General features: G+C 37.0%; 1 protein-coding gene across 4 annotated transcripts in view; it reads left to right on the top strand.

Moving 5' to 3' along the window:
- Positions 1-20,249, top strand: part of MYH10 (myosin heavy chain 10) — a 176,560-nt gene that overhangs the window by 36,391 nt on the left and 119,920 nt on the right. For all 4 annotated transcript variants that reach the window (XM_077165944.1, XM_077165942.1, XM_077165945.1 and 1 more), the window contains exon 4: positions 18,679-18,706. In XM_077165944.1, coding sequence (XP_077022059.1) covers positions 18,679-18,706 — 28 coding nt within the window. The remainder of the gene's footprint in view (positions 1-18,678; positions 18,707-20,249) is intronic.

The following is a 20,249-nucleotide window of genomic DNA, read 5'->3' as shown; positions in this document are numbered from 1 at the left end:
AATAACGTATACAAAAAAAACAAAAAATTTCAAAGCACATCACAACAATTAGTTGTAGAACAAATTTTAGAGTTTGGTATGGGTCACAGTTCCACATTTTTAGGTCTTTACTACTAGCTGCTCAAAGACACTGGACACTAAAAGAAACATCAGTATAATGATTCAGTAATCATACTCATTTGTCAAACCCTACTTTCTCTGTGTAACTCCACCATCACCTTTGATTTTTCTCCCACTCTTTAGGAGTATTTGGGCTATGCTCATTCTAACTTTTTCACGTAGGAAGGGGCTGTTGATAATATGCGATACGGGAATGAAGCTAGTTGATGTTCTGGAGAAGCTGGCCCCTCTGCATTTCAGGACTTAACTGGTCCAGGGACCCATCTAGAGGTTGTAGGTTTTTGGAAAGTTACCCTAGTACATGGAACCTTTGTAGACTCTTATATAATGCCCTAGGTGTTCTTTAGGATTGGTAGTAATGGTTTTTGTTGGAGTTTGACAAACTATGAGAGGTAGCAATGTCTAAGTGAAGCTTGCTCAAGAGTGATCTCCAGAGTAACCTCTTGACTCTATTTGAACTCTCTTAGCCTCTGATACTTTATTTGTTATGCTTGTCTTTCCCCTTTTGGTCAGGTTGGTGTTATTGATCCCACAGTGCTGGGACCAGGCTCATCCCTGGAAGGAAAGACATTTTTTTTTTTAATAATTTTTTAAATACCAAAAAGACACCAAATAAATGCAAACATTCTTATTTTGATCATTCCGTTCCTCATATATAATCAGTAATTCACAATATCATCACATAGGTGCATATTCATCATCATGATCATTTCTTGGAACATTTGCACCTATTCAGAAAAAGAAATAAAACGAAAACAGAAAAAAAAAAATTATACATACCATACGCCTTACTCCTCCGTTTCATTGATCACTAGCATTTCAAACTAAATTTATTTTAACATTTGTTCCCCCATTATGTATTTTTATTCCATATGTTCTACTCGTCTGTTGACAAGGTAGATAAAAGGAGCATCAGACACAAGGTTTTCACAATCACACAGTCACATTGTGAAAGCTATATCATTATACAATCATCATCAAGAAACATGGCTACTAGAACACAGCTCTACATTTTCAGGCAGTTCCCTCCAGCCTCTCCATTACATCTTGAATAACAAGGTGATATCTACTTAATGCATAAGAATAACCTCCAGGATAACCTCAACTCTGTTTGGAATCTCTCAGCCATTGACACTTTGTCTCATTTCACTCTTCCCCCTTTTGGTGGAGAAGGTTTTCTCAATCCCCTGATGCTGAGTCTCAGCTCATTCTAGGGTTTTTCTCAATCCCTTGATGCTGAGTCTCAGCTCATTCTAGGATTTCTGTCCCATGTTACCAGGAAGGTCCACACCCCTGGGAGTCATGTCCCACGTAGACACGGGGAGGGTGGTGAGTTTGCTTGTTGTGTTGGCTGGAGAGAGAGGCCACGAAAAGACACATTTTGACTCATCTAAATGCTCTCTCATCTTCTAATAGAAATTAAACCAGCGTGGGTTTTTTTTGTCATATCAGTGTTCAGTATTTACTTTACTCTATGATCACATTTCCTTATATAATTTATTTTCCCTGGAGGTAGTAATTTTCCCATTTTGCAGTGACCGACATTAATTCAACAGAACTATAACTCTTCTTCAATATATAGAAACATCTTGAGTAACGTATCAGTGTCTCCTGATCCCAGACAGATGTCTTGGAGCCTTTGTCCTCCCGCATTCTGTACCTGTTGCTCTTTACACTCGTCTTCACTATTGTTCTCACAATTCCTTTTGCTTCTCTCTGGGTGGCATTCCTTAATTTATGGACTTCATGTTATAATTTTAGGTGGAGACTATCCTGAGAAACACTGGAAACCATCAGTTATTAGTTCAATCAGTGATTGCTCACGGAATAGTCATCCATCTCTGGTGTGTTGCCTTCTGGCAGCTAGCACACTAGAACAGGGGTGTGGAACCAGTTGATATTCTTGGAGAGGCTGGCCCTATTGGACTTTTATGGCCTAGGAGCCATCTGGAACTTATAGTTTTCTGGAAGGTAATCTTAGTGCGTGAATCTTTTGTAGAATCTCGGATAAAGCCCTAGGTGTTCTTTAGGATTAATAGGAATGATTTTGGTTGGGGTTTGGCAAACTGTTAATTAGCAATATCTAGCTGAAGCTTGTGTAAGAGTAGCCTCCAGAATAGACTCTTGACTCTATTTGAACTCTGATTTTAGCCACTGATACCTTATATAACCCCCTTTTTGTCAAGAAGGTGTTGTCGATCCCATAGTACCAGGGCCACGCTCATCCTTGGGAGTCATGTCCCACATTGCCAGGAAGACTTTCACTCCTGGATGTCATGTACCATATGGGGGGAGGGTAATGATTTTCCTTGCAGAGTTGGGCTTAGAGAGAGAGGGGGGCCCACGTCTGAGCAATAGAAGAGGTGCTCTAGAAGTAACTCTTAGGTATAACTATAGGTGGGGTTTAGTTTCTCGCTCCCAAAATAAGCTTCGTAAGAGCAAGCCTTAAGATCAAGGGCTTGGCCTGTTGACTTGAGAGTCCCTAATGTTTGAGAGAGTGTCAGGGTTTTCTCAAAGTCCTTCAAGTGATTTTGAATATGCATATATTTTACATCCCACCTCTTTGTTTTAAGAATAAATAGTATGAGAATAAGATTGATAAACATTGAAATGTAAGTTAAAGTATTTGTTTTTTGAAAATTTTTGAAACCAGATACAAGTTTCCTGCATTAGGAGAAATGAAAGCAGACAACAATCCATCTTTAAAAAGAAATTAATAAGTAAGGCTTTGAAAAATCAGAAAACATGTGACACCAAGTAGAGCAGTTATAAATACTTTTAACATCCCTATTAAATAGAGATCAAGCCTAATACAACCATATGCTATTTACAGGAGAGAAATCTCAAGCCAGGTAACAAATAATGAAAGTGCAAGTATGGGCAAAGATACTCAACTAAATGCATACCAAAACAAAAACAAAAAGAGCACGAGTCCAAGGTCATATAGTAGATCTCAAGGCAAAAATAGGGACAAAGAGCATTATTTTACGTCAGGAAAAGGAGCGTTTTATAATAAGTTACAGTTGTCTTGATCTATGTAATGAATCTTAAAATGTGGAAATACAGATACAGGAGCCTGACAAGTCCTCATTCTGAGAAGCTGTAAAATGTAGTAAACTCCCCTACCGACTGTTTTAGGGAGCTCTTTCACTGGGGATACAATAAATAAATACAACACTGAGTGCTATGTAGAAAAGTAAAAGACAGGTTAGAGTATACAGAGTGAAAGAATTAGGAGGTAAAAAATGCTTATTTCATGGTGTGTGTTTAAACAATGTGTAAAAATCAGCTTTGTTTCGTAAAGGGTAATCACCAGTTACCCTTTACAAAAGCCAAAAATAAGTAAATATTAAGAATTAACAAAAGTATGTGGACCGTGAATAAGAAAATTGTGAAAGTTTATTGAAGTCTTAAAGAAATGTAAGGTTTTAAAATTTCCTGATAGAGGATAGAAAAAATATATATGTGTGTGTATTTTAAGGTATGCTTAAAGTACATATAGCCAAATTCACCTTTTTAGTATATACTATGTAGCTTTTGACAAAAGCATACAGTGTACAACAACTACAGTTGGGATTTAGAACAGTTCCCTCACCCCCACAGTTTTCACATGCCTCTTGTAGTGGTCATTCTTTCCCCTTCCCCCTAGGCCCTGGCAACCATTGATCTGGTTTTTGTCCATAGTTTTGCCTTTTCCAGAATGTCATATAAATGGAATGGTACACAATTTAGCCTTTGGAATGTGGCTTCTTTCATTAACACGATGCATTTGAGATTCATTTGCCAATAGTTCATTTCTTTTTAGTTGAGTATATTCCATTGTAGAAATGTCCCATAATTAATTTATCAACTTTCCATTTGAAGGGAATTAAATTGTTTCCAGTTGTTGGCAGTTAAGACACTGTAAAGGTTCATATACAAATTGTTAATGTAAATTTTCAGTTGAGTCAACACCTAGGAATAGGGTTACAAAGTCATATTCTAAGTTTAATTATCTAAAAAATTACTAAACTGTTCCAAAGCGGCTGTACTGTTTCATGCTCTGAGCAGCGGTGTATGAGTTTTAGTTGCTTCACATTTTCACCAGCAGTTGGTATTGTCAATTTTTTATTCGATTGTAGACTCTCTAATAGGTATGTAGTGGTATCTTATTATAACTTTAAATTGAATTTTCATAATGACTTATGTTATTAAGCATCTTTTGATGCATTTATTTGCCACCCATGTATCTTCTTTGGTATGTCCAGATCTTTTGACCATTTTTAAATGAGATAGTTTGTTTTCTTATCATTGAGTTCTGAGGGGTTTTTTTTTTTACATTCTGAATAAAGTCTTTTATGGGAGAAGTGATTTGAAAAGTTTTTCTCCAGTCTGTATTCCATTTTGAGTTAAATTTTATATATGGCACAAGGTATGGATTGACAGCCCTCTTTTTCCATATACTCAGTTGATCCAGCACCACTTACTGAGAAGACTGTTACTTCTCCATTGAATTGCCTTTGTACTGTTGCTAAAAATCAGCAAAGATTTATTTCAGGGCTCTCTTTTCCATTGATTAATATGTCTATCCGTTCACTAATGTACCACTGTCTTCATTATAATAGCTCTACCTCTATTTATTTAGGTCTTCTTTGATTTCTTTTAACAGTGTTTTGTAATTTTCAGCATGGAGATCTTGTACATGCTGTATTAGATTTATATTTCGTTATAGCTTACACAGTTTCCTTTTTCTTTGTTAGTATGTAGAAATATGATTTAAATAAACACACATATACACATGTTGTATTCTGTAACCTGGCTAAATTGGGAGGTTTTTTTTTTTTGGTAGACTCATCTCATTTAGGAATGGAGGCATTTTCATTTCTTCCTTTCCAATCTGTTTTTTACTTCTTTTATAAGGTTGAATAAGAATGGTAAGAACACAAATCCTTGCCTTGTTCCTGATCTTAGAGGGATAGATACAGTTTTTCAACATCAAAGATGATGTTAACTATAGGTTTTTTGTATCAACTTAATCAAGTTTCTTTTTATGTCTAGTTTGGTGAGTGATATTGAGTTTTTTTTTTTTACATGGGCAGGCATCGGGAATCGAACCCGGGTCCTTGGGCATGGCAGGCAAGCACTCTTACCTGCTGAGCCACCGTGGCCCGCCTGTGATATTGAGTTTTGTCAAATGCTTTTTTTGTTTGTTTTTTTCAATTTACTGAGATCATCATAAGGATTTTTCTTCTTTAGTTTGTTCATATGGTGACTTAGATTGTTCGCTTTTGGATATTAAACTAGCCTTGTATTTCCAGGATAAACATCACTTACTCATGGTGTATTAACACTCTTATTTGGGGGGGGGGGGGGTGCATGGTCCAGGAATCGAATATTAATACTCTTTTATATATTAATGGGCTCAGTTTGCTAACATTTCATTACGACTTGTTTTGTTCATGAGGGATATTTGTATATAGTTCTCTTTTCTTGCAATGTCTTTTTCTAGTTTTAGTATAAGAGAAAGGCTCATCTCAGAATGAATTGGAAAATGTTTCCTCCTTTTAATTTTATAGAATTAATATTATTACTTCCTTAAATGTTTGGTAGAATTCACCTGTGAATTCACAAGTCCTTTCATTTATTTTACTATTTTTTTTCCTTTATTAGAGAAGTTGTAGAATTACAAAACAATCATACATAAAATACAGAATTCCCATATACCACCCTATTATTAATGCCTTGCATTGGAGTGGAACATTTGTTACAATTGATGTTAGAACATTTTTATAATTGTACTATTAAGTATAATCCATGATTTAATTTAGGGCTCACTGTGTAGTATACTTCCATGGATTTTTTGAACATTTTTAATTCTTTACTTTTTAAACCACATTCATATATACATATTTCAGAGCTGTTAATTATGTTCCCAATGTCGTGCTACCATCATCACCATCCATTATTGCATTAGTCAGGGTTCTCTAGAGAAACAGAAACAACAGGAGAGATCTGTAAATACGAAATTTAATAAAGGTGTCTCATGCAGCCGTGGGAATGGAAGGGTCCAAAATCCATAGGGCAGGCTGTGAAGCTGGTGGCTCCAATGAAGGGTTTGGATGTACTCCATAGGAGAGGCTCGCTGGCTAAAGAAGTGAGAGTCTCTCTTCTCCCTTAAAAGTCGTCAACTGATTGGATTATCTCATTGGAGTGTATTCCTAGTAGGGGAATTGCTGGGCTGTATGGTGGCTCTGTACTTAGCTTTCTGAGGTCCACAGCGGCTGTACCATTTACATTGCCGCCAGTAATGAATCATTGTCCCTGTTTTTCTGCATTCTCACCGATACTTGTTGTTTTCTGTTTTTAAAAAATAGCAGCCATTCTAATGGGTATGGAATAGTGTTGCATTGTGGTCTTGATTTTGATTTGCATTTCCCTGATAGCTAATGATGTTGAGTATCTTTTCATGGGCTTTCTGACCATTTGTATATCTTCTTTGGAGAGATTCAAGTCTTTTGCCCATTTTTAAATTGGGTTGTTTGTCTTTTTGTTAAGTTGAAGGATTTCTTTATATATTCTAGATACTAAGCCTATATCAGATATGTGGTTTCCAAATATTTTTTTCCCCATCGTGTGGGTTGTCATTTTACTCTCATGATAAAGTTCTTTAAGGCACAAAAGTTTTTAAGTTTGGTGAGTTCACATTTTTCCATTTTTTCTTTTGCTGCTTATACTTTGGTTATAACATCTGAGAATCCATTGCCCAACCAAGGTCCTGAAGATACTTCCCTACATTCTCTTCTAGGAGTTTGATAGTTCTGGGACTTATATTTAGGTCTTTAATCCATTTTGAGTTTATTTTTGTGTAAATGTGAGCTAAGGGTCATTTTCCTTTTATTTACAAATGGATTTTCAGGTTTCCTGGTATCATTTATTGAAGAAAATGTTCTTTTGCATTTGAGTGGTTTTTTCCCCCTTGTCAAAAATCTATTGGTCATAAATATGAGGGTTAATTTCTGTGCTCTCAGTTAAATTCCATTGGTCTGTATATCTGTCCTTGTGCCAGTATCATGCTGTTTTGATTACTGTGGCTTTATACTGAACTTCATTATTCTTTTTCAAGATGCCTTTAGCTATTTGAGGTCCCTTACCCTTCCATATAAATTTGGTGATCGTTTTTTCCATTTCTGTAAAGAAGGCTGCTGCTATTTTGATTGGGATTGTGTTGGATCTATAAATTGCTGTGGTTAGGATTGACATCACTATTTATTCTTCCAGTCCTTGAACACAGAGTATCCTTCCATTTTTTAGACCTTTGATTTCTTTTAGCAGTGTTTTATAGTTTTTATGTGTAAAAGTCCTTTACATCCTTGGTTAGATTTTTCCCAGATATTTCATTCTTTTAATTGCTATTGTGAATGGAATATTTTTAATTTCGTCTTCTGATTGTTCATTGTTTACCACACACACACAAGTATTGATTTGGGGGTGTTGATCTTTTACCTGGCCATTTTGCTGAATTCATTTATTAGATCTAGGAGCTTTGTTGTGGATTTTTCAGAATTTTCTGTATATGGGATCATGTCATCTGTGAACTGGGAAAGTTTTATTTCTTTCTAATTTGGATGTCTTTTCTTTTTCTTGCCTAGTTGCTCTGGCAAGAAATTCCAATTCAATGCTGAATAATAGTAGTGACAGTGGGAATCCTTGTCTTAGTCATGATCTCAGATGGAAAGTTTTCAGTCTTTCACTTAGCTAGGGTGTTAGCTGTGGCCTTTCCATATATGCCCTTTATCATGTTGAGGAAGTTTCCTTCTATTCCAAGTGTACAAGTATTTTTATCAAAAAGAGGTGCCAGATTTTGTCAAATGTGTTTTCTGCATCATTTCAGATGATCATGTGGGAACCAACCTTGCCTACCAGGAATTAGTCACACTTGATCATGGTGTATAATTTTTTTAATATGCTCTTGGATTCAGTTTGTTAGTATTTTGTTGAGAATTTTTGCATATCTATTCTTAAAGAAATACTGGTCGATAGTTTTCTTGTGGTATTTTTATCTGAATGGTATGAGGGTGATATCAGCCTCATAGAATGAGGTAAGTATTGTTCTCTTCAGTTTTTTGGAAGAGATTGAGCAGAATTGAAGTTGTCTTCTTGGACTGTTTGGTAGAATTCCCCTGTGAAGCCATCTGGTACTGCTCTTTTCTTTGTTGGGAGATTTTTGAATACTGATTAAATCTCTGCTAGTAATTGCTTTGTTGAGATCTTCTGTCTCTTCTTGAGTCAATGTAGGTAGGTATGTGTTTTAAGAATTTGTCCATTTCATCAAGTTTATATAATTTATTAGATAATGAATACATTTGTTCATAGTATTCTCTTATAGTCCCTTTTTATTTCAGCCAGGTCAGTCATAATGCCCCCCTTCTCGTTTCTGATTTTCATTATTTATAGCCTCTCTTTTTCTTTGTCGGTCTAGTGAAGAACTATTTTATTGTCAATTTTACTGATCTTTTCAAGGAGCCAACTTTTGGTTTTGTTGATTCTCTTTCTTTTTCTATTTCATTTATCTTGAGTTTATCTTTGTCATTTCCTTTCTTCTGTTTGCTTTGAATTTAGTTTGCTCTTCTTTTTCCAGTTCTTCCAATTTTGAGGTTAGATATCTGATTTGAAGTTTTTCTTTTTTTTTTTTTTTTTTTTAAAGGAAAGACAGAGAGAAGGAAGGAAGGATAGAAGGAAGGAAGGAAGGAAGAAAGGGAAACATCTTTAAACATTTTCTTGTTTTATTGTATTTTGTTTTTCCGTTTTTTGTTACATGGGCTGGGGCCGGGAATCGAACCGAGGTCCTCCGGCATAGCAGGCAAGCACTTTTGCCCGCTGAGCCACCGCGGCCCGCCCAAGTTTTTCTTTTTTAATGTAAACATTTAGAGCTATAAAATTCCCTCTGCACTGTATTCCATAACTTTTGGTATGTTGTATTTTCATTTCCATTTGCCTCAAGATATTTCCTACTATTGCTTGTGATGTCCTCTCTAACCCATTGATTAAGAGTGTGGTGTTTAATTTCTACATTTTTGTGAGTTTATTTCTCCCCTTGTTATTGATTTCCTACTTCATTCTGTTGTAGATGGAGAATGTACATACATTGTATAATTTCAATATTTTTTAATGTATTGAGACTTTTTGTGACCTAACATATAGTCTATCCTGAAGAATGATCCATCTGCACTCAAGAAGAATATGTATTCTATTTTTGTTGGGGAAGTGTTCTATATATGTCTGTAAGCTATAGTTGATTTAGAATTTTGTTCAAGTTTTGCATTTCCTTTTTGATTTTCTGACTAGATGTTTTGTCCATTATTGAAAGTAGTATATTGCAGTCTTTTACTATTAATGTAGACCTTTCAGTTTCTCCCTTCAAATCTATCAGTATCTGCTTCATGTTCATATATTTATAATTGTTGTATCTGTTGAATTGTCCCCTTTAGCTGTATGTAATGACCGTTATCCTTCGAAACTGTTTTTACTTAAAGTCTATTTTATCTAATATTAATATAGCTAACCCAGCTGTCTTTTGGTTGCTACTTGCATGGTATATATTTTTTCCATCCTTTCGCTTTCGCCTTACTTGTATCTTTGAATTTAACCTGTCTCTTGCAGATAACATATAGTTGGGGCATGTTTTTTTATCCATTATGCCAATCTGTGCCTTTTGACTGGAACATTTAATCCATTTACATTTAAAATCACTACTGATAATGCAGGACTTCCTTCTGCTATTTTGCTATTTAGCCTTTGTATGTCTTATACCTTTTTTGTCTCTCCTTTCTTCTGTTAATGCCTGCTTTTATATTTGTTTGATTTTTTGTGTATTGTAACATTTTGAGTTCCTTCTCTTTTTCAGATATATCTGAAAAAATACCTCTTTTCAGATATATTTTTCATCTGTTTTCCTTGTGGTTATCATGGAATTAATATTTAACATACTAAATATAACAGTCATATTTGGTTTGATAACAAATTAACTTCAATAGCATATACGTGCACTTTTCTCTTATCTTTCCATTCCCGTCTTTTTTTTTGTACTTGTTACCACTTATATCTTTGTACATCGTATGTTCCAAAACCATAGATTTATCAGTTTTTTATGCAATTTCATTTTTGCACCTGTAAGAAGTAAGAAGTGACATTACACACCAAACAACACACTACAATAATACTGGCTTTTAGTGAGGAGGGAGAAGCGCAGAGCTGTGTGGGCCAGAGCTGCCCCACAAGGATCTCTATAACCCAGGAAGGACATGGCCTTCAGCAATCTCTGTAGTACTCAGGTATGGAGAGTCTCAAATCCAAATCTGTTGAGAAATCCTGGTGACCACTAACGCATAAAGGTTCATGATTAAACCTCCCCCCCCCAAAAAAAAAATACTGGCTTTTGTAATTACCCAAATGATTACCTTTGCTACAGGTCTTTATTTCTTTATGCCACTTTGAACCACTATCTAGTGTCTTTTCTTTTCAGTAAGAACTTTTAGCATTGCTTGTAGGACAGGTCTAGTGGCGGTGAACTCCTTCAGCTTTTGAATATCTGGGAATGTCTTAATCTCTCGTTTTGAAAAGAAAGTCTCCTCAGATATAGAATTTTTGGTCAGCAGTTGTTTTCTTTCAGCACTTCAAGTATTTCAGCTCACTGTTTTCTTGCCTTCCTAGTTTCTCTCAATTTAATTGGGACTCCCTTGTTCATATCACATTGCTTTTCTCTTACAGCTTTCAAAACTCTCTTCTTGGACTTCCCTTGTAGTCCCAGGTCTGAGAACCTGTCACAACCAGGAGGAGCCTGAAGGGACAGGACAACTAAATGAACTGTGCTGTCTCGGATGGGATCCTGGGACTGAAAAAAGTCCATGGGGGGAAAAACTAGGGAATTTTGAATACTATGTGGAATTTAGTTATAAATGCTGTATCAATATTGGTTCATTAATTGTAACAAATATACCATCCTATTGTCAGATGTTAATAATAGGGTAAATTGGATATGGGATATAAGGGAACTCTCCATACTCCATTGACAGTTTTTCTGGAAATCTAAAATGATTGTAAAATAAAAAGCTTACAATTTAAAAAAAAACAAAAACAAACTCTCTTCTTGTCCTTTGTATTCGATAATGAGATCAGTATATGACCAGGTGTGTTTTTCTTTGTGTTTATACTGTTTGGTGTTCTCTGGGTTTCTTGGATGTGCGCATTCACATTCTCTGTCATTGGTTCCTTGAATATTCCTTTGCCCCATTCTTTCTTCTTCTTAGACTCCCATAATATGTATATTGATATGCTTAATGGTGCCCCAGGAGTATCTTAGGCTATTTTTGCTTTTTATAATTCTTTTTTCTTTATTCTCCTCAGCCTAACTTCTTTTCAAGTGTCATGTCTTTGAGTTCACTGATTCTTTCATCTGCCAGCTCTAATCTGCTCTTGAAACCCTCCTGGGCATTTTTCATTTCAGTTGTTGTGGTCTTCAATTCCAGTAGTTTGGTTCCTTTTTACAATTTCTGTCTCTTTTACTTAGACTCTGATATTGCACATTCATTGTTTTTCTGATAACCTTTAGTTCTTTCCCTGTATTTTCCTTCATCTCCCTGAGCATTTTTAAGATCCCTTTTTTGAAAGACTTGTTTGGTATGTCTACATTCTGGTTGTCTTTATTGGTGTTTTCTGGATTTTTATTCTCTTCCTGTGGATGGGCCATCAATCATTTCTTCTTTCTTTGTTTTGTACTCTTTTTGCTGCATGCTGTGCATTTTAATATTTAAAAATGTTAGCTCTGGAATTTATTCCCTGAGATGTTTGTTTCTCACCAGTGGTGATAACAGAGATTTTCTTGAGCTTCAGCCCTCCTCTCAGGAAGGTTTGCCTGAGGCGAATGCAGTCTGCAAGGTTTTGCCTGTCTTTCTGGGCCTCTGTCTTGTCCTTGGCTTTTGCTTATTAACTGTTTTGGAGTTTCCATGTTTATAGGAGTTTGGTTGTCCCCTATTTCATAGGAGACATTCTTCCGTCTCCCAGGTAGGTGTCTGAGGCTGCCAGGGCAGGTCTTTGCCTCAGACTATCTGCCCCTGTAATTTCTTTCTTTCTTTCTTTCTTGGCATGGGCAGGCTCCAGGAATTGAACCCGGGTCTCTGGCATGGCAGGCAAGAATTCTGCCACTGAGCCATGCTGGCACCACCCACCCCTGTAGTTTCTTACACTCCTTTCCTTGTCTGAACCAGTATTGGTCAGGGTGGCAGATTCTCGAGGGTGGGGCATGTCTTTTCCTGCTGAAGCACATGAATGGGGCAGAGAACAGCTCAGTAGTGCCCAGAAGGGGCCATCAGGAAGGCTGCCAAGATCTTCCACTGCTCCCCAGAGCTGAGCTCTCTTGGCCAGCCCTTCAGCCAGCTGTCCCCTACAGCCTTGAAGCACAGCCTCTGTCTAGGTGGGTTGAAACAATGGCTGTCCTCAGAGCTGGACTCCCATTGATCCCAATAATCAAATTGCTAATCAAAAGCAGTGATCAGTGATCAGCTGTGCCCACTCCTGGTCTTGGAGAAGAGGATTTTTCATCCCTTTCTGTCACCAGCGAGCTAGCCAGGGACTGGACCCCATGGCAACCTATTGTGAGAGAGGGGCTTGGGTACTGCACAGAGGGAGCAATTTACTATTCTTTTCTGTAATTTATCAGCCTTTTCCTCCTGCTGTTCCCTGGATGTGGGAGTTCTTCTTGTTTTTAGAGTTTCAAAATAGTTGTTTCAGACAATTCCTGCTTGTTTAATACTTGTTCTGATGGAGGGTCTGTGTCCTGGAGTTGCCTATTCTGCCATATTCCCACAATCCTCTTATCTATTTAACTTATTTTTATTTACAAATACTTTATACCCACCAAGCAAAACTTGCCCTCCCCTATCTCTTGGGAGCACCTACTCTATGTTGTGTCTACTTTTGTTATTTCTAGATATTTCAAAGTCACATCGTACAAAATCTGTCCTTATATACCTTGCTTTTTTTCACTCTGCATATTTTCAAGGTTCGTTCCTGCTGTGATGTGTCTCAGAACTTCATTCCTCCTTATGACTGACTAATACTCCATTGGTGCATGTAGCACATTTTGTTTATCCAGTCATCCATTGATGGGCATTTGGGTTGTGTCCACCTTTTGGTAATTATGAATAATGCTGTTCTGAACACTGGCATGCAAATGTCTCATTTAGACTCTTTTCACTTTCTTTGGGTGTATGTATATATATACATATATAAAGAAGATATATATATATATATATAAAGAAGTGGAATCGCTGGGTCATATGGTGATTTTCTATTTAACTTTTTTTTGGAAACTGTTATATTACTTTCTGCAGTGGCTGCACCATTTTACATTCCCACCAACAATTCATTTCTTTTTCTTACCTAATTGCTCTGACTAGAATTTCTAGTATAATATTGAATAGCAGTGATGAAAGGTGGATATCCTTGTCTTGTTCCTGATCCTAGAAACTGAAAGAAAGCTTTCAGTCTTTCACCATTATTTATGATGTTAGCTGTGTCTTTCATAAATGGCCTTTATCATGTTGAGAAAGTTCCCTTCTATTTCTAGTTTTCTGAATATTTTTATCAAGAAAGGGTGCTGGATTTTGTCAGATACCTTTTCTGTATGTATTGAGGAGATAATGTGGGCTTCCCCCCTTTGTTCTATTTATATGGTATATTATGTTGATTGATTTTTTTTGAGAGATTTTTTTAAATTTATTTTTTATGTATGATACATAACCACATACTAACACAAACATTCTTATCATATGCTTATTCCGTTCTTGTTATATAATGAATAACTCACACTGTCATCACATAGTTGTATATTCATCATCATGATCATTTCTTAGAACATCTCCATCAATTCAGAAAAAGCAATAAAAAGAAAACAGAAAAAAATTCATACATACCATACCCCTTACTTACCCCTCCCCTTCACCAATCATCAGATTTCAATCTACTAAATTTATTTTAACATTTGTTCCCCCTATTATTTATTTATTTTTAATCCATATTGTTTTACTTGCCCATCGGTAAGGTAGACAAAAGGAGCATAAGACACAACGCTCTCACAATCACACAGTCACATTGTGAAAGCTATATCATTATCAATCATCTTCAGGAAACATGGCTACTGGAACACCGCTCCACATTTTCAGGCAGTTCCCTCCAGCCTCTCCATTACACCTTAACTATACAGATCATATCTATTTAATGCATAAGAATAACCTCCAGGATAACTTCTAGACTCTGTTTGGAATCTCTCAGCCACTGACACTTTATTTTGTCTTATTTCGCTCTTCCCCCTTTTGGTTGAGAAGGTTTTCTCAATCCCTTGATGCTGAGTTCCAACTTATTCTAGGATTTCTGTCCTACATTGCCAGAAAGGTCCACACCCCTGGGAGTCGTGTCCCACGTAGAGAGGGGGAGGGCAGTAAGTTTGCTTGCTGTGTTGGCCGAGAGAGGCCACATCTAAGCGACAGAAGAGGTTCTCTTGGGGTAGCTCTCAGGCCTAATTTTAAGTAGGTTTAGCCTATCCTTTGTGGGATTAAGTTTCATAAAACAATCCCCAAGATTGGAGGCTTGGCTATTGCTTTGGCTGTCCCCACTGCCTGTGAGAATATCAAGAATTTTCCACTTGGGGAAGTTGAATTTTCCTCCTTTATCACCATTCCCCCTAGGGGACTCTGCAAATACTTCCCTATTCACTGTTCAGATCGCTCTGGGATTTATCTGGGCATGTTGATTGATTTTTATATGTCAAACTATGCTTGTGTTACTAGGACAAATCTCATTCAGTCACAGTGTATAATCTTTTTAATATGCTGTTTGTTTTCAACTTGCTAATATTTTGTTAAGGATTTTTGCCATCTGTATTTATAAGGGAAATTGTAATTTTTTTGTGTGATATTTTCATCTGGCTTTGTTATCAGAGTAAATCTGGCATCATAAAATGAATTAGGAAATGCTTCCTCTTCTTGAATTCTTTGGCAGAGTTTGAGAATGATTGGTGTTAATCCTTCTTGAAATGTTTGGTAGAGTTCACCAGTGAAGCCTGCTGGCCCTGAGCTTTCTTTGTTGGAAGGTTTTTGATTACTAATTCAATCTCTGTTCTTGTTGTAGGTCTTTTGATGTTTTCTATTTTTTCTCAAGTCAGTTTAAGTCATTTATTTCTAGAAATTTTTCCATTTATTCTGATTGTCTAATTTGTTGGTGTACAGTTGATTCTTCATAGTATTCTCTTATCCTTTTATTTCTATAAGGTCCGTGGTGTCACCGTTTTCATTTCATTTCATTCCAAAAGTTGTTTGGATCTTTTGTCTTTTCTTCTTTGTCAGTCTAGCTAAAGCCTTGTCAATTTTATACATTTTTTTTTACATACCAATTTTTAATTTTGCTGATTCTCTCCATTGCTTTTCTGTTTATCTCCACTCTAGTCTTACTTCTTCCCTATGCTAACTTTGGGTTCACTTTGCTCTTTTTTTTTTCTCATTCCTCAAGATGTAAAGTTAGGATACTTATTTGAGATCCCTCTTTTAATATAGACATTTACAGCTATAAGTTTCCTGCTGAGCAGTGTCTTTGCTGTATCCCATATATTTTGGAATGTTGTGTTTCATTTTCATTCATCTCTAATGTGGAATGATTTTTAAATTCAAATTCAATTTCTTTAATAGATAGTTGGGCTTTTGGTTACATTTCTTCTTGATTGAGCTTTGGTAGTTTGTACCTTTTAAGACAATTGTCCCTTTCATCTGAACTGCCAAATTTATTGTCATTAAGTGGTTCCCAATATTTCCTTACTATCCTGTTAATAACTGTGAGATCTGTGGCAATATTCCCTTTCTTATTCTACATACTGGTTATTTAGGTCTTTTCTTTTTTCTGATTACTTTGGTTCAACGTTTACAATTTCATTTTGTCTTCTCCAAGAACCAGCTTTTGGTTTCACTTTTTTTTTTTTTCTGTTTTCCATTTTACTGATTTCTGCTCTTTTTTCTGCTTACTTTGAGGTTTAATTTGCTCTTCTGTTTTGAGTTTCTTAAAATAAAAGCTAAAATCATTCATTTGAAACCTTTCTTGCTTTTGAAAATATGATTTAATTCCACAAGGGTTTATCGAAGTGCCTCCTTATGTTATTTTTGGGAAGTGCTTTGGAAAATACTAAGATATCGAATGAGTCTCTACTTTTCAGAAGTCTAGTTGCATTTTGAAAGTAAAAAAAAAATTTTTTCCCCCTTAAATATCACTCCCAGGATGTGGCTGGCTGTGTTGTAGAGTTCTGGAGTATAAAGCTGCTGTGTAAGTTGAAGGATGACTAGGATTCAGCAAGCAGAGGGAGCCAGTTGGAGAGGATTTTGGGAACTGCCAAGCTCATCCCCCTGGTGCTAATGAAGAAACTGAGGCCCAAGCTTAGCCCACGTTCCTACAGGCAGATGAAAAGAGTTGATGACCTCGGCTTGCTTGTTTTTCCAGTGTGTTGTGTTGTGTTTGGAGAAGCAGGGGCATGAAGTAGAGAGCTGATTTCAAGGGTAGAGCGTGGCTTTAGAGATCTCAAAATACAAACAAAGACAGCATGTAGAGATGCACGAAGAAAGAGTCTAACAGGGCCTCTGGCATTCTGAATGAAATTAGGAGGTGATGTGATTTTGGTTTTTTGATTTTGTAAAGTTTCAATTTCTTTAACGTATAAACCCATTCAGAAAAGCCACAGAAAACCTTGGTGTAATGGAGTCCTATAGAATTTCTCAAACCAGAATTTAGGGGATAAACAAAGGCTTGCTAAAATCAGTAGAGCTTTACAGATGAAGAATTTGGATCCAGCAAAGAACACATCCCTGTCTCTAGACAGATTGTGCAGAGCTGGCACCACCTGGCCGTGCTCTGTGTAGGGCCTGGGCCTGGGCCTGGCTCTTCCCTGCAAATCATCCTTACTGCCCACTCTGGCTCTCTGCGGCGAGCCAATGCTGAGCATAGAGAGGCAGCAGGAAAGTCTCTGATCTTAAGCAGCACACTCCAGTGGACAGTCGATTACATCATCAAACTCCTGGGAATGACTACAAGAAGCAGAACTTAGGAACTGAGAGCATGCATCTGGGAAGTTTTCCCCAGGGGAGAAGAAGCTAAGTTGAGTGCGAGAGGGCACGTAGGAGACACCGAGTTGAGTGGAGCTAGGAAGCAGCAGGTCACAAGAAGGAATGTGGCCTGACCTCTAGGAAAGTGAATGAAAAAGTGGGCAGATAGGGACAAGGTACTAGGAATGTGGCCTTTAGCACCCGAAGGAAGGGGAAATCTGATTATGAGTTATTGAGAATTAATTTAGACCTGAGGGACCGGGCAGTAATGTGCTCTTTCTCTAACTCAGATTATACATTGAGTATTTGAATGGATTTGTTTAGAAATTTCTTTGTATAGAAAGTCTGACATAGAGAGGACTGTTTTTCCCTCTTCCGTGAACATGACTTGTGTCTGAGATCCTCCTGGGCATCTGAAGGCATCCACCAAGGGAAAAGCAGGCACAACACAGGGAAGGCAAAACAGATGCCCAGGTCAGATGCCATGACCGCGGTTGCTTTTGAAGCAGGGGCAAGCTCCTTTAGCAGTGTGAGGAGCACAGGTGTTAGAGGCAGCAGGCAGGCCCCGGCTCACATCCCGTTGTCCTTGGCCTTTATTAGCTGTGTGACTGGAAGGGTCACCTCGCCCCCCTGAGGAGCATTTGTTCATTTGTAAACTAGGAGGAATTATCCTAAAAAGTGAGAAGTCATATGTGTCCTGCACTGGTAATTTTGTCCATGAGCTAGATGTGGGTTTGAATTTCAGTTTTTCATTTGAAAAATTTATCTCAATATTATAATCATAAATCACTATTATTTAAAATCATGTTAGATAGTATTTGTTGTGCATTCTTTCGTAGTTTGTGATATATCATTTGACTTGATAGTGGTTAGAATTCATATGGATGTTTATCAATACTTCAACCTTCCACTCCACTCAGTGTTTGGTACTCTTTATTTCTCCTTAAATATTAATTAATAATGGTCTGTCTGGTTGGGGACATTCTTGAAGCCTCCAGAAAAGTAATGGTTTCCAAACACAGCTATGCATCAGAATTGCTTGGGAAACTTTTTTAGAAAGAAAAATTACCAATTCCTATCCTCAGAAAGAATGATTTAGTGAGTGAGGATGGGGTGCCCCAAAATATATTCTTATAAAACTTTCCCATTGAATTTGATATGCTGCAGAATTTGAGAATCCAAGCTGATTAAGTATATAAAATCATACAGGCAAACAGTATGGAGCAGTAAGTCTGGTTGTTTTTATTTGTCCCCAGAGAATCTGGCTTAAAAATAGGAGTAGATGTGAGAATGTGACTAGATATGGGGTTGTAAAATAGGATTGGGAGGAGTAACTTGTCTTGAGAGGAGTAGAGTTACTGATATTTTATGCAATTTTTATTATGTCAAATATTTAAAAACCAGCCAAATGGTCACATTCTTTTTGTTTTGTTTTGTTTTATAGATCGTGAGGACCAGTCAATTCTTTGCACGTAAGTAAATGTTGGATGTTTAGAATTGTTTTTTATTCTGTTGGGAAACAGAACAATTATTTTTTGGAGAGTCAGGGAAGTCGAGCAGTAATTTTTAAGAACTTGATATAAACCTTGCAGCTGTCATATTAAAACTGAGATTATATATAAATTGCTTAAATGTAGTGTTACTGTTTGATTACCAACCTGGGTTTGTCATACATTTTATAATGTTGGTAATTTGTGAACCTTATATCTTCAGTTTGTTCACATGTTGTCCTGTACATTTCAGTAGTTTATTATTTAATTTACCAAATAAAAATATATTGATTTACTCTCATGTGCTTGGTGTACTGTGCTCTAAATACTAGCGATTCACAATCAGATAAACCAGTGTCCATGATAGGATTTGATTAGATTTGCACATTAGAAGAATCACTTTGGCTGCAGTGTTAACAGTGGATTGGAGGGACAGTTGAAGCAGGAAGACCGATTAGGAGGTTATTCAGTAATCAGGCAAGGAGGAGCTGAGGATGATATGCGACTTGTACTATAGGTGGCTGATCGGAGTATCTCCTGACAAGGAAACATGGGGTGGGAGAACAGGTTTGGATGGAAGATGACACGTTTGGTTTAGGACATGTTGAGTTTTAAGTGCCAGTTGTTCATCCAAGTGGAGCTGTCCATTAGGTCATTGATTATTGACTATAGAGCTCAAGAGATGCAGATCCCGAGGAGTCACCAGCATGGGTGGTAATGGAAGCCATGCTGATAAATCAGGATGCCTTAGAAGAATGTGCTGAGAGAGAAAGCAGAGCGTGACATCCTGAGGATAACCAGACATTTAAGGGTTAGGTAGAGGAAGAAGAGTCTGCAAAGGCTAAAAAGTATCTAATCTACCAAAAGTGTATGGAAATGAAGTGAGATGTACAAAATATATCCATTGGATTTAACAGTATAGCAAGAGAGGGTAGTAGGAGTGAGTTTGGGGTGGGGGAGAGAAGCCAGATTGCAATTGGCTGAGGAATGAAGGGAAGGTGAAAAAAGTGATTAAGTGTAGACCTGCTACTCTCAAATGGTTTGAGAAAGTGAAAAGAGATTAGTAGTTGGATGGTGGTAAGAGATAGACATTTTATTGTTAATTGGTGTTTTTAAAGTGGGATGGATTAAATACTGATGAAAGGGAGACAGTACTATGGGAGTGTTTGGAGATGGGGCAGGAAGGAAAGAGAGAAAGGTGATGAGATTCAGACCCCAGGGGCAGGATGTCTCGGCAGGGCTGGAGGAGATACCAGTCTCCTGGGTCACCAGGTCAAGGAGGCAGGTAGGTGCTGAGGTGTTGAAGTTGAGGTAGGAGACTGGGAATTGAGGAAGTTCTTATCTAATGGTTTTTCTTTTCCTTACCGAATAGAACATTTGGTTATTTAATAAGAAAGAGGAGTAGCAGGATAGGAGATTTGAGGAGAAGAGAGAAATAGCTGGCACTTACCTGCTCTGTTGTATGAATTTTCTCCTGGCATTATTTACCTTTTTTTTTTCTGGGTTAGGTAAATTAACTATTCCC

This window comes from Tamandua tetradactyla, chromosome 6 (assembly GCF_023851605.1).
Source record: "Tamandua tetradactyla isolate mTamTet1 chromosome 6, mTamTet1.pri, whole genome shotgun sequence".
NCBI classification, from domain to species: Eukaryota; Metazoa; Chordata; class Mammalia; order Pilosa; family Myrmecophagidae; genus Tamandua; species Tamandua tetradactyla.
The sequence above is the reverse complement of the archived record's forward strand: the minus strand, read 5'-3'. Positions and strand labels throughout refer to the sequence as shown.